General features: G+C 44.6%; 1 protein-coding gene across 5 annotated transcripts in view; it reads left to right on the top strand.

Annotated features, from left to right (window-relative positions):
- PDZD2 (PDZ domain containing 2) overlaps positions 1 to 14,827 on the top strand; it is a 319,093-nt gene that overhangs the window by 282,324 nt on the left and 21,942 nt on the right. For all 5 annotated transcript variants that reach the window (XM_054688246.1, XM_054688247.1, XM_054688245.1 and 2 more), the window contains 8 exons: positions 235 to 308; positions 448 to 673; positions 2,093 to 2,210; positions 3,793 to 3,925; positions 9,033 to 9,114; positions 10,496 to 10,530; positions 11,211 to 11,367; positions 12,873 to 13,684. In XM_054688246.1, coding sequence (XP_054544221.1) covers positions 235 to 308; positions 448 to 673; positions 2,093 to 2,210; positions 3,793 to 3,925; positions 9,033 to 9,114; positions 10,496 to 10,530; positions 11,211 to 11,367; positions 12,873 to 13,684 — 1,637 coding nt within the window. The remainder of the gene's footprint in view (positions 1 to 234; positions 309 to 447; positions 674 to 2,092; positions 2,211 to 3,792; positions 3,926 to 9,032; positions 9,115 to 10,495; positions 10,531 to 11,210; positions 11,368 to 12,872; positions 13,685 to 14,827) is intronic.

Below are 14,827 nucleotides of genomic sequence, written 5' to 3'. Positions count from 1 at the left end.
TTTAATTAAACTGCAGAATGGCTGCAAAAGAAGATGCATTGCCATTAACTGTCGTCCCATGTTGGGCCATTCCTGGGAACTAAGCTAATGAAAGTGGGTTGGAATAATAAAATTCATTTCATAGACTTGCAAACCGGCAGCCAGATGGTATCCTATTCTGGGACCGATGGAGCAGTTAGATTCAAGTAAATTAAAAGCTTGTTGCTAATGTTAATTCTCTTATTTGGTCACCAGGAGATGAAATCCTCGATGTAAATGGAATCCCAATAAAGGGCTTGACCTTTCAAGAAGCCATTCATACATTTAAGGTAACACCATTCCCGCTGATCTCCTTTATCACGTTTCTTCCTTTATTTCCTTCCAGTTGGGGTTTGGTGGGTTTTTCCCCCACCTTTGCAATAGAAACAATCTGAGTGTGTGAGCCCTACTTCCTTCTTGTTTTCTCAGCAAATCCGGAGTGGGTTATTTGTCCTGACGGTCCGCACAAAGCTGCTGAGCCCAAGTCTCACTCCCTGCTCGACCCCCACACACATGAGCAGATCCAGCTCCCCGAATTTCAACGTCAGTGGGGGATCCTCAGCTGTAAACTCAGAGGAAGGCAATTCCTCATCCCTGGGGCGCAAGGCCCCCGGGCCCAAGGACAGGATCGTCATGGAAGTCACACTCAATAAAGGTGAGCCTCCCATTCCTCACTCTCATCACACTCTCGCAATAACAGCGTGTGCTCCGTGCTCGGGCTGATGTTTGGACGTTTTCTGTGTTCCTTTGGAACAATCTGCTCTCGACAGCATGTGGTGTTCTCTGAGTGGACACTGGGATCAAAAGGAGAGACTTGAGTTGTTTTGTAAGAGTGAAGGGAGGTTACCAGTAGCACAAAGTCCTTTAAGCTCTTCCAGATGACTCAGTGTGTGTCAGAGACATGTTAAAGAAATAATTCCTTGCTCAGGGAGGAGGTGGAGGAGGGATCAAGCCAGGGGCAGGAAGAGCACAAGGGACTGGGGTGATGGTGCACAGGTGACTTGGTGGTGGGAATTTTATGGGAACTATGCCTGAGAGGAGAAAACATACATTGTATAAAAAATGAATAATGATGTAAGATATATAAAGAAAAAGAATAATACTTATTCTGTCATTATCAATAAATAGCCATATTCAGCACCTTGCTTTTGCTGAAATAACTTGCCTAAACTGCATGTTTACGTGGTAAGCATAGTTGAAATAAAGCAGTGAACTCTCTTCTCTAAAAAAAAAAAAATTCTTCGCTTAAGTCAAGGGCTAATACAAAAATTTAAAGAACAGAAGTTCATAGTTAAGAATAAAATTGGGCCTCCCCGGTGGCGCAGCGGTTGAGCGCTGGGTTGCGAGGCTGCCGGCGACCTCTGCGGCGCTGGTTCAATCCCTGGCTGCTCCCCGGCCACCAGAGGAGGGTCCCACATGGGGCGCAGACCTCTCCTGCCACCCGCTGCTCCCCTCAGCAGTGTACTTCGGTCCCTCTGCCTGCTCTGCTCCCCGCTCTGGCTCTGGTGAATTCTCTCACCCTCCCGCGCTTCTGACTGTACCCAGTGCATGTATAAAACAAAACAAACAAACAAACAAATAAATAAAAACATGCCTCTATAAATTAAAAAAAAAAAAAGAATAAAATTAACATCAGTAACTACAAGTCCTGGGAGGTTACCAAATCCGTACGCCTCTTCATTTTTGTTTCCTTGTCCACCACTACTGTTGAATATGATGAACAATGAAGGAACTGAGAGACTGGTTGCTCATAAAAGAAGGGAAAGAAAACCTAAAGTTGTGCACCCAGAATTTTTTAAAAATTCTTTCTGCCTATGTCCGAAAAACAGACTTGGGCATGTTCTATAGGCTAAGCCACAAGCAAACCATTGAATAATTTAATCTGAAGTTAGCCCCCGCTTCTTCATGGACTCATTTATGAATAGAATGTGACGGTGTTGACAAAGAAAAGCAGAATTTACCCTGGGGGCTGGGGCAGGGGGCGGAGAACAGCCATTGATGTGAATGTGCGTTAGTGCCGTTTCAAATCATGTTTCTTGTGTGATGTCATTCCCTTTGGCTGGCCCTCTGACAGAGCCCAGAGTTGGACTGGGCATCGGTGCCTGCTGCCTGGCTCTGGAAAGCAGTCCTCCGGGCATCTACATTCACAGCCTCGCCCCTGGATCAGTGGCCAAGATGGAGAGCAACCTGAGGTTCGTTTGAAAGCCGCAGCGTTCATGACTGTGTGAACACATGCATGGAACATTTCTGCTCTATTCCATTTTTCTGTGGGATTCTAAATCTTTGTGTTATTTGGAGTAATAGCCAGGATTACAATTAATAGCCTCTGCAAAGTTGAAAAGCGAGTATAAGTGAAATTTGGTTGAACTCTGCGATCTTGGCTTTCCTTACTGACTTTGTTCTACTTGGACTCAGAAGTTCGGTTTCACAAACTTGACAAAATACAATCCTATGCAGATAGCTATGACTGTCTAAATATTTTCTTTCACTTTTGTATTCATTTATGTAAAATTCATAGGAGATCCTGGCAACGACTCACGAAGGTTCAGAATCACGGGGTGCAAGAGACCTGAAATCATGTCCTTGAACTGGATAAGTCTTATTAAGACTTATCTCTTGAATCTTTTCCATTTCATTCTTTTGAATAGGGATGTCTAGATGCTTGTTGTCTGAAATCACTGCATGTCTGACTTCTCCATCAGCCAGTTGAATGGAGTGTGGGTATTCTGTTTATACAAGAGCTGTCTAGGTATTCTATGATATAGTGATTGCAATGAAGTGGTGCCCACCTAAACTTCACAAGAATGTACACGCATTGCATAAAGCTCTCTATGCAAACAGTATCACTTTTCTCCCTTGTAAGCTTCTAAGTCCTTGAGCAATTGAGGAATTGTCAAAATGACATTCCTTGAGGTTACCATTTGGGGGCTCTGTTAATAGATTATATTATGTCTTTAGTTAATCATCAGAATGAATTTCCATATGAAAAAAAGTTTTCACAAATCATCCAAAGTACATTAAAGAAAATATACTTTTAGAACCGAAGGAAAAAAATCCTTTAATGACATCCCAAGATGATGTTTCTTTCTTGAATGGTTCCATATGCCCAGAGCCTGCCAAATGAACATTCTTCAACCCACATAAAGCCTCTTTGTTCTTTCATACTGAGTTCTCTCCCTATAATTTCAAGTCAAAATGGGCATCTTGTCCCCAGTTTCTCATTTGTTCAAATTTGAAACGTTCTTACAAATTCTTGGGTAACCTTTGAGCTTCAGATATTTCCTCCTTAAATTATATTACAATAATCATTTCAAGATGGTGAGAAGAGACGGATGGTGGAGGACCTCTCACATGATGATTAAATGTTAGACCTGCTTCCACAGTGTGTGACATCCTAGTGACCTCTGTGAACCTGTGGCCTTATCTCCATAATGGGGATAATGATACCATTCAGAGTATTGTTATGCAAATTGTTTCATAGGTGCCTCCCATAATGGGCTCAAGAAAGCATATCCTTCATTGTTGTCCTTATTATCACTTTTATTTAACTTTACTGCTGAAAATGTGAGATATGCAAAGTGACTTTTGCCAATTTAAAATCTAATGTGTATATAGAAATGTATTGCTTTTTAACATGTACACAAAGAGCAAAGCATGTCATTTCCTTTTTTTTTTTAAGTATTCAGACAAGATTTCATATTAAGAAACTGTCCCAGAAGGAAATCTTTTAAAAAGCTGTTCAATGCAGTGTTGACTGTCATGTTCCCTTCCTAGTCGTGGAGACCAGATCCTGGAAGTGAACTCAGTCAACGTTCGCCATGCTGCTTTAAGCAAAGTCCATGCCATCTTAAGCAAATGCCCCCCTGGGCCTGTTCGCCTCGTCATCGGCCGGCACCCTAACCCAAAGGTGATGTACTTATGTTCTGAGTCTGGGTAGATGGCTTGGCTGTTTCCCCAGCAGCACGACACACATATCCTTAGGACAGTGTGTACTGGAGTGAGATCATCTCCCCAGGCTGGGACATCAGGGTGAGGATGGGAGTCAGCTTGTGGCCACACAGTGACCAAGGTCACTGATACACATGGAAAAGGAATCATTGATCTGGGTTTCATTTCCACACTTTTAGAAAATATTCTACAAAAATGTTAACCATGTTCTTGGTATATTTAAAACTTGGCAGGAAGTTGGAGTGCTGGGTTCTGAGTATCTCTTGGCTGGCTGTTTCTCTCTGATGAGATACCCTCTTTGGGTTACTGCAGCAAGATAATCTGAGAGTCTTGGACCATATGATCCATCCAGGCCATTCTTGACCTGAGTCCTTTGTAATTAGCCAGGAGCTCACTGGTTTTCGTTCAGCATCAGTGTTGCACCGTTGACACCGCTGAGCCTGCAGCTTCCATGGCCCCTGGGTCACTGAACGCTGCTGCCATTGGGTCCTCTCTCTTCTAAACTTGTATGGTTAGTTGCTTTTAATTTTTTGAGCTACCCACAGAACATTTGGGTAGTTACAACACAATCTACTTTGAGCATTCATTTTTTTCACTTTGAGTACTCAATGTGAAAATCCCTTAAAATTAGTGCCTCCCTGGTGGCGCAAGGGGTTAAGCACCGCACTATGAAGCAATTCACAGCCTCTGCAGCACAAGTTCCATCCCTGGCCAGCCAGGGAGCAGCCCACATGGCGCAGCAGACCTCTCCTGCCTCGCCCGCTGCTCCCCTCAGCAGTGTTTCGGTCAGTCTGCCTGTTCTGTTTCCCGCTCTGTCTCTGGTGAGTCCTCTCACCCCTTGCATCTCTGGCCTGTGCCCCAGCTCTTGTATGCATAAATAAATAAATCTTAAAAAAAATAAATAAAAATCCCTTAAAATTAGCTTTAAATTTAAACACTATGCAGTTGAACCTTGAACAACTTGGGGATCACTGACCCTCCACACAGTTAAAAATCCTGGCATAACTTATGACTCTCCCAAAACTTAACTACTAACAGCTTCCTATTGTCAAGAAACCTCACCATAATATAGTCATTCACACAGATGTTGTGTATTTACATGTGTTATATACTGTGTCCTTACAATAAAGTAAACTAGAGAAAAACGTTATTAAGAAAATCAAAGAAAATATACATATAGCACGGTACTGGATTTATTGATACCTTAAGTTTGCATCTTCTGTTTACAAGGAAATCTGTATTGGTGGATCTACACAGTTTTACCCTGTGTTGTTCAGCAGTCAGCAGTGATTGAGATTTAACGTTTCAACCATACAAAATGCTCATTAAGTAGAGCAACTCTTCCCATGTCTGTCATATGGCCGTGCCCTTTGTATGATTTGTAGTATAATGTGATTCTGTCCTAAATGGCCCCAGGCTATGTGGTTTGATAACCCGTTAGCCACTTGAAGCATCAGATGTCTGTGCTACGAAACCCTGTGGTCTTCCTCTGTGCACATCAGAGACAACCTAGAGACATCATTTTTAGCATCGCACTGGCGGTCATTTCGTAAATGGTTTTCCCCAGGACAAGCTACTGCTCTCACCGCTCTCACGGGAACAGTGTCCGCCCCTGCATTTACACCAAGGTCATCATAAAACTAACTCCAAGTCAACCCCACAGCTTTTTTTTTTTTTTTCCAGATTGTCTTCTCTTGTCTTCTTGCATTCTCAAAAATGCTTAGGAAAAAACATTTTGAGTAAATGCCATTAATATAAAATCAAGTCCTGTTTCCACCTTCTTCCATATTTCCTGCTGGTCACGTCCCACTTTTCTCCTTTATGTTCTCCTTTGTCTCCTTTCAGAATCTATTCTGCTTCCTTCTGCTGCCCTCTCCATGATTCTCTTTGACTCACTTTTAACACGCTGATCATCACAGCAAGAACAGACTCTGCTCCTTCCCCCGGGTCCGCTCTTGGATCCGCCACCCACGTGCTCACAGCCCCTGCCGCCTTAGGAAGCGCTCCAGTGAGCTGCGGCTGACCTAGCACATCCCTCAGCGACATTATAGAAAATAAGCTCTCTGTGGTTTGCCGGCCCTGGCTCCCAGGCATGTCTGACTTCAAAGCCCTCTCCAGCATAAGGCAGGTCACCATTTGTCTGGAGGTCCACTTCATCTCCACCCAAATGCTTCTGCCTAACTTGCCAATATAATCAAACATCAAAATGGTGTTTCTGTACAAAGCACAAGAATCCTAATGTGCTGGTGGCCTGAGACCCTGGGATCACACTCGTTGAGCTGTTTCGAGCCACAGTAAAACGCTCGTCTGCGGTGGTGTTGGAGAAATGTCCAGCAAAACCAACTTGCAGTATTTGTTTGACTGGATTTCACGTTTCTTCCTAGGTAAACATGGCATTCTTAGCGGTAATATCATACTGTATTTTTCTTTTGGTCAAGATTTCATTTTATGTTTAATGTATTTTTGTACCACTTACCCCAGCATTTCATGCCAATAATACATTTGGATCTGAATGTATGTGCCTTCTTGGTTTTCATGTTGTTCCAAGAGAAATACCACAAGGATTTTCTTTTCTCCTGTTTCTCATAATGACTGCAGTGCTGGCTGCCCGCTGGGATATTCAAGCCCTCTAGGTCTAGACAAGCTACGATTTGGACCTGCTCAGGTAGCAGTTTCTAGCTTTTGTTAAGTGGAAGAAATGGAGGTCCATTTTTAAATGGGATTGGGGTTTGCAGCAGGAATAGAACTCTCCAGGAAATCTTTCACTTGTTTCAAACCCCAACCGTTTTTCTCCCACTTAGAAAAACAGATGCAGATATTGAAAGTCTAGTATCAAGAAAAATTTGTAATTACTTTAAGCTGATACTTTCCCTGACTCATTTTTCTAAAATTACTCTTGGCTTTATGGCGGGGACAGGCACCTAAGTGAGTAGCTGTGGGCATGCATAGGTACAATTTTATTTCCTGTGAAGCCGACTAGACAGTATCACACAAAGGCCACGATATGATTGTGATTTATCTGTTAGGTTAAAATAGAATGCTGAATCCTTTACAGAAATTTTTATTTACTTATGACAAGAAATTGCTCTGCTTATCCAAATATTTATACAAAATATTATTTTACTATATACAAAGTTACTGTTCTAAGTTTAAGATGTTCCTGTCTTGACAAAAGAAACTCTAGACAATTTCCTAATTGTCTTTTAAAGTAGCATATATTCCATTACATATTAGTCTTTTTAAAAGTTTCCAAAAAATAATGACAATCATGGGTAGCAACTGATAGAATAAACTTCCCTGGCTCTACAATGATGCCCATAAATATAGAAAGAGAAGAAAAGTTATTAAAAAAAGTTATAACCATAAAAAGTTATTAAAAAAAAAGTTAGAAACTCCAAAATAATAATTGAGACAGGAGTAACCAATGACACTAAAGCCATTAAAATTGCTAAGGCCATCCATTAAAATATATCAAGGAGCAGGATAGCTACACAGCCTCAAACTCTCTCCTCACAGATTACACATTAATGACCCAACAAATCCAGAGGAGAAATCTGGCAAACTCCTTCCTCATCAGGAAGACTTATCCTCACCACTTATGAGCTGCATTGACCCTGAGTGCCTCCATGAACTGCTGGGGAAGAATGATTTTTTGATAGTTTTTTGCCAAAAAAATAGAGTCTAAATCTAAGCATGAAAAAGCTACCAGACAGCTCCTCGTTGAGGGTTTGGATTGGCGTGATTTCTCCCAAGATATCAGTATCATGAGAGAGAAAGAAAGGCTCAGGGATTGTTTTGATTAAAGGAAACTAAAGAGATATGACAAGTAGATCCCAAGTTAAATTCTGGGTTGCCAAACAGTATCTTTTTCAAAGCATTACTGTGCAGAGAAGTTGGTCCTTGACAGTCCACTAAAGGGCCACGAGATAGGGACTGTGTCCCAGAATGCAAATCAGCTACATCACTGTGTACCTGTTTAGTTCAGGTGACATTGTTTCCTAACAAAATGTTGATGAAAGAAGCTGTGTGATTTGCATTCTCAAGGAAAATCCTTATCACAGGCTGGCTTCACACTCTGCACATGATTTCCATTCTGCAGACGTGCCTTGAGTAGCACTTCTGAGGGAAAGTATTAGACTAGTTGGCTAATTTGGAATATGTAATGTAAAATAGACCGCTGTTTTGCATTAATGTTAAATTTCTGGAATTTTATAACAGTACCAGGGTTATTTAAGAGAATGCCCTTTTTGCTAAGAGAAACATGCTAAAATATTTATGGGTAAAGGGTCATGATGTCAGCAACTAACTCCCAAACGGTTTAGCAAAAAGCGAAAGCAATATGTATATATGTGTGCAAAGGGAAGGTATGAGCATCAATGTGGCAAAATGTCTTTTAAAAATAGTGAATTCAGGGCCTCCCCGGTGGCACAGCGGGTAGAGCGTGGCGCTGTGAAGCTGTCCACAGCCTCTGTGGCGCCAGTTCGATTCCCAGCTGGCCAGGAAGATACCCACATGGCACGACAGACCTCTCCTGCCTCACCTGCTGCTCCCCTCAGCAGTATATTTCAGTCCTTCTGCCTGTTTTGCTCCCTGCTCTGTCTCTGGTGGATTCTGTCACCCTCCCACACCTCTGGCCTGTACCCCAGTGCTTGTATAAATAAATAAATCTTTCAAAAAAATTGTGAATTCAGATGAAGAGTAGTATTCTTGTGTTCTGGCAAGTTTTATGTAGGTCTGAAAGTATTTAAAGTTTTGAACAGAGAAGTAGTGTTCTAGAAGGAGGTAGATATCACCATGTTGTGAGTAACCATAGCACCTGAATTCTTTGCTTAATGCACCTGGGTATCGAGTGAAGTCTTCTTTTGTATACATCATAGAAAGCGTTCAGTTAATGCAACTGTCCTTCTTATATACTCTGAGCTGTTGCTTCAGAAGATGGTTGAAACCTTTGGCCTGATAGTTTGCATCTTTATCTGTGCTCAGCCTCTGACTCTGGTCCTCTGGTACTTTTTTGGGGGAAATAAATAAGTAAAACCATCTAATTTGTGCTTTCTGCTGAAAATCAGGTTTCCGAGCAGGAAATGGATGAAGTGATAGCACGCAGCACTTATCAGGAGAGCAAAGAGGCCAATTCCTCTCCTGGTTTAGGTATAGTAATCACACATTTTCATTCAACATTCAGAAAAGCGTTTCTCGTTCAGTTCCCTCATGGGGCCACTCCCTATACAATATTATTGAATTCTCTGTTACCAAGTTGGGTAAAAGTAACTGTCAAAGAAATTCTGTGCTTTTTCATAGCTGCTACTTTTGATTTCTGCATTTTTAATGGACTTTATTAAAGTTCTAATCATGCATGCTTCTTATATGAATTTAAGATAATTTGCAAAAATCAGCATTTCATGTGTTCATGTGCAATTCATCTGACATGTTCAAGAGGAAAATGAATTAACACCAAACTGTGCAACCCTCTGGGGTGTCTTTACATGAATTAAAAGTTGCAACTCAAGAAGGGTAAGAGAGAATGCAAAAGGCTTGATTTCCCGCTTCTTGTGTGGAAAAATCAAGCAGAAAAAGATTTGTGATAGTAAGAATTTCGTGAATTTAAAATGAGACACTGCATCAAGTTTCAAAACTGATGTTTCCTGGAGAACGAAAACGGAAAAGGGATCCACAAACATTTCTGAGCTTGAGATATTACTGATATCAGGAGGAAAAGGAACTGAGACATGATTTGCTGGTTGTCAGTGGAACAGGAAGGCAGAGGGTTTTTTGGCAACCATGATTGTTTGCATCCATAATTAATATATTCAAAATGGGCACAGTCATAATGGGCTCTTTATTCACCCAGCTCAAGCCCCGGATCTCCCTGATATCTGTCCTCTTATAATCCCAATATATCCACTTAATCATTTACGAAAGAGTTTATTAAGCCACGATCTCTTGCCCGTGATCTTTTTGCCCAAGGCATAGAATTTAAAATAGATATCCAACTCTCCCCCAGTTCTTTCATGAGTTCCATGGGTGATGGCCCCTCGTTCATGCATCCCCCAATGAACTGAACAAATATCATTGAAATTCCCAGACCCAGGTGCCCTGCCATGCACTATGGAGTCAGATCTCTGAAAGGCTCTGCCCTATGATAGTTAAATCTTCTGGGTAGGGAGATGAGATGTATCTACTCATAATTAAATTACACAATGTATATAGAAATTGGTACACAGGCAGTGTAAAATACTTGGGATATTCAAAAGAAGAAATTATCCTACAGCAGGGATCATAGTAGAGAAGGCAGCTTCCAAGTTAGGACTTGAAACATGAGCAGAATCTTGGGAGATGGGATGGGGGTGGGAGCGGGTGCCTGGGTAGACTGGCACACATCTACACCTGTGCTTATGGCCCACCCATGCCAGTCAAGCAGAGAGGGTTCTGTTGAATGTTTGGTTCCTTCTTTTATAATTAAGAATGTGGGTCTTTATGCGAGCACTTGAGTGTCATTGTTTTAACAATTTGGTGCTTTTCCCCCCAACAGGTACTCCCTTGAAGAGTCCCTCTCTGGCCAAAAAGGTGAGTCAAGGTGTATGTTGACCCCTTAGCTGGTCCCCAGCAGTTTCCTGGAGCCTGTAAGTCCAGCCTGGGGGCCCAGCTCCTATCAGTGCCCGTGCGTCATCTTGGCCACTTTACACAGGAAACGGAAACAAAAACAGTACTCGTTTGAGAACAAATATACAAATGTGTGTTTCTTTTATTGAAAATCCATCCAGGAAAAGAATAGCACAACAAAATAAAAGAACTGAGCAGCTGCTGTACAAAGGTAGTTTGCAAATTGCTCCTAAGGAGACCCCGTTTCACAATTCCAGTGGATCAGGGTACAGGATTCAAACCCCTGGTTTTTTGTTTCACCGATGGGCCGACCAGTTGGCTTGGAATTACAATCTGTTTTCTTATCCCTTCCCTTGGGTTTTTCCTGGGATGCTTGATCTGCTGCTGCTGCTTTTCTGATCATGCCCCCACCCCTCCAAAAAAAAAAACCTCTTAAAAATATTATCTGGCAGCGCCCGTGGCCTTTTCATTCATTCATTGTTTAACTTAGTCATCCTAAAGTAAATGCAAGTGGGTGTTTACTATCACAGCTGTTTTGAATGACCACCGGTTAGAACAAAGTGTTCGCGGAGAGGTGGGAAGTAACTGCCATCCAATAACCCGCTTCCTGTGCTCCGTCCCCGAATCCACCCTCTCTTCAACAGGACGCCCTGACTGCGGAATCCGAGCTCTCCCAGTACTTTGCCCACGACGGCCCAGGCCCCTTGTCAGACTTTGTGGTGGCCGGCTCTGAGGACGAGGAGCACCCAGGAAGTGGCTGCAGCACCTCCGAGGACAGCAGCCTGCCACCCAGCACCTCCAGTAAGCAAGCCCCCGGGCGGGGCTGTCCAGCCGGTGTGGCCACGCAGGGTTCTGCATGACGGTGCTGTGCCAAGAGAGGGGCGCAGAGAACTGGCCGCTGGCTGAGCAGAAGCCGGGGTCTCCCTCCGGCTACGTTCAGTCTGCTCCTGGGGAACGCAGCCTGTGGCTAATGACCCGCTGCTGGTGCAGTAAATAGATGGGGGTCCCCTTCTTCACCCAGTGTTATGGGGTGTTGCCAGACCCCTTTTCAATGCTCTTTCCAGAGTGGGATCAGATCAGGGTCGGCAAACTATGCTTTAAGGGAATCCCAGCCAAATTCAGGTCCCTTCCCTCATGAAGCCCTTTTGAGAAGCAGTGAGTGAAAGATCCAGAACTTATAAAACCTGTCATCAAATAGGGCTTTTAGCATCTCATTGATTATACTGCATCTTCTGAATATACTCTATACCACAAACATTCCGCGGTAGTGTGGGAATCATGCTGATTCTTCAGACTGCTGCATGGGTGGTTTCCTTTATTTCATTTCTAACTTCTGAACAAGAAAATCCACCCAGTTTAGGAGAAGCAGAAGATGAGCTTCTCGCTGGCTCTCATTTGGATCAGCCCATGAGCTTATTCTGGTGTCTGACAGAAATGCCCAGATGGAAGCACGTTAGTTTTCACTCCACTCAGCAGATAGGAATAGTTCCCGGAGCAGCCTCGCTTCCCTCCTCTGGGTGGAGTCTGTGTAGATTATACATACAACTGAGTCGTGAACAAACGGGCTTGAACTGCACGGGTCCACTTATCCATGGGTTGTTTTTGGAGGGTTCCGTTTTCACACAGTCAACCTCAGCTGTGGGTGGGTTGAATTGGCCAGATACTGCAGGCCAATTATCCATTACATGTGGATTTTTTTAATATGTATACTTTTTTACGTCACTGTTACATTTTTGTAAAATGTTCGATTTCTCCCCTCGGGTGTAATCCCCATAAAATTTCCACCACCACATCACATGTGGATTTTTGATTGGTGGGGAGGGGTCAGCACCCCTAACTCTCGGGTTGTTGGAGGGTCAGTAGTTATGTCAGGCTTCACTGCACCATGCTTAGGAACTTGTATACTCAGTAATCAAGACCCCCTTTTGCAGATGAAGGAAGGGCCTCAAGTACATGGGCTTTGTCCTCGGTTCCTCAGCATCCTCCTGGGGAGGAATTCTCATCCTAAAGAGGAAATCAGCATCCGGCCTGCACCCCAGCAGCATATTAGACATGATAGAGGTTTAAATTAAGCAATCCTGAGATTGAGGGGAAATAAATAAGAAAGGTCAGTAGGACAAGGCGAGAGGGAAGCTGGCTGTCCACTCTGCTGACCTCAAGAAACCTCATGGGTTAAGCCCGGTGACCAGTGGTCTGGCATCTGCACATGTGGGGATGCTCCTGTGTAACAAGGGGGGTGCGATGACAAGACCAGGCCAGTTGGAAAACTTGATTTCGTTTGACTTTTCTCTCCCCACTTTCACTAGCTCCCAAGGAGCCAGGCAAACCCAGGGCCAACAGCCTTGTGGCACTCGGAAGCCAGCGGGCCTCGGGGCTCTTCCACAAGCAGGTGACAGTTGCCAGACAAACCAGTCTCCCTGGGAGCCCACAGGCCCTCCGAAACCCTCTCCTCCGTCAGAGGAGGGTCGGCTGCTACGATGGTGATGAGGCCAGTGACGAGGAAGAGCTTGATGGTGAAGGGGACTGCATTTCCCTCCCGGGGGCCCTTTCTGGCCCCAGCAGGCCTCTGACAGAGGACGATACTAGGCATGTGTTGAGGACCTCTGCCAAGGGTCCAGGCACCACCAACCTAGAGGAATATCCCCAGAAAACGCTGGTCAGCAAGGCCTCCTCGGTGCCTCTCCTTGGCAGTTCATTGGACAGGGTGGAGAGATGCCCGGGCGGCACGGGAGACACGCCTTCCCGCTCAGCCAACCTACTGGCCTGTGCAGCAGCCCCCAAGGATGGCCGCGGCTGCTCCGGGAGGAAGGAACTGTCAGGATCTAAGAGTTCACCCAAATTAGAATACAGAGCTGCCACGGGCCCCCAGAACCTGATAAACACAGACAGCACCGGCTCCCCCCCACAGAAGAATGACAGCCTGGGATCTGGGCACAAACCGGTGGCCCGAATCAGCCCCCACTGCAAGAAGCCTGAGGCTGAGACCAGGCCAGGCAGCTCAGAGACGGGAAGCCCGAAGGATGGAGCCGTGGACCCACAGGGTCTGGACCTGAGAGTCCAGGCCACGTCCATCAAAGTGACCAGCGCGGGTGTGCAGCCAGGTGGCACCGAGGAGACGGTGGGTGAAGTTCTCCTAGTCGCTTGGGCTGTGAGTGCGTGCCGCGTGGGTGGACGTGGAGTGCGTGGGAAAGCGTGGGGCCTTTTGCCTGAAAGAGAGGGCGATGCCAGGAAAACTAGCTTTCGACAGCCGTTCCTGTCCGTCCGCTGACTGCGTGGGAGCTGACTCCCCTCTGGGCAGGTTGGCCGGGGTCACGGTTATTTGGCCTGTGGTTGATGAGGGGAGGACATTTAAGGCCGGTGAAGGCAAACCTGACTAGCTGGCAGGTTATCGAGCCTTTCTGAGCCACAGTGTGTTCAAACAGAGACGGTGTCTCTCAGCCGAGTAGAGCAACGTTGTCCGTGATTATCCTGGCTGAAGGCTTCTGAGTGACCCCAGGTTTTTAAGCTTTCTGCAGGGATTATGTATGATTGCAGCTGCCCAGACCCTTGTCGTATTACAGGGAAGAATGGGCGGGCCTGCATCCACCGAGGGGCTTACGATGCACTACATTCTACACAAGTGAATATTATTTGTTACTACTGCTTCCAAGTATGTAGAATGGCTGCACATTACAGAATTGCTCTTTTTTTTTTATTTCGATATCTCTCCACTTTAGCAAGGAGAGAGTCAAATAAACCAATATTGTTTATGATCCCGTCCTCAACAAAAGTCATTTCTCTCTGAGGAGAGCGAGCTGATTTGCGGCCTGTATTTTATCAGCACTTGTGTTCAAGCGATTTATATAAACATATGTGAAGATAGGCCCCAAAATATAGTCATAAAAAATACACTAGGCCAAAGGGGTTTTTGTTACCCTTACATATGAAATAGAAACACATCTTTTTTCCTCCTCTTGTAGTTTTTACCTTCAGCTAACATTTGTGTTTTAAAATGTAGCATTCAACTGGTAGATAAACTCCTTTTAAGGGGCCTCCCTGGTGGTGCAAGGGGTTAAGACACAACCTGGGAAGAAATCCGCAGCCCCTGCAGCATGAGTTCCATCCGCGGCCAGGGAGCTACCCACATGGTGCAGCAGACCTCTCCTGTCTCTCCCATTGCTCCCTCAATAGTGTATTTCAGTCACTTTGCCTGTTTTGCTCCCCACTCTGTCTCTGGTGAATCCTCTCACCCCCCACACCTCTGGCCTGTACCCCAATTCTT

This window comes from Talpa occidentalis, unplaced genomic scaffold (assembly GCF_014898055.3).
Source record: "Talpa occidentalis isolate TD23 unplaced genomic scaffold, MPIMG_talOcc4v2.1 talOcc4.6, whole genome shotgun sequence".
NCBI classification, from domain to species: Eukaryota; Metazoa; Chordata; class Mammalia; order Eulipotyphla; family Talpidae; genus Talpa; species Talpa occidentalis.
The sequence above is the reverse complement of the archived record's forward strand: the minus strand, read 5'-3'. Positions and strand labels throughout refer to the sequence as shown.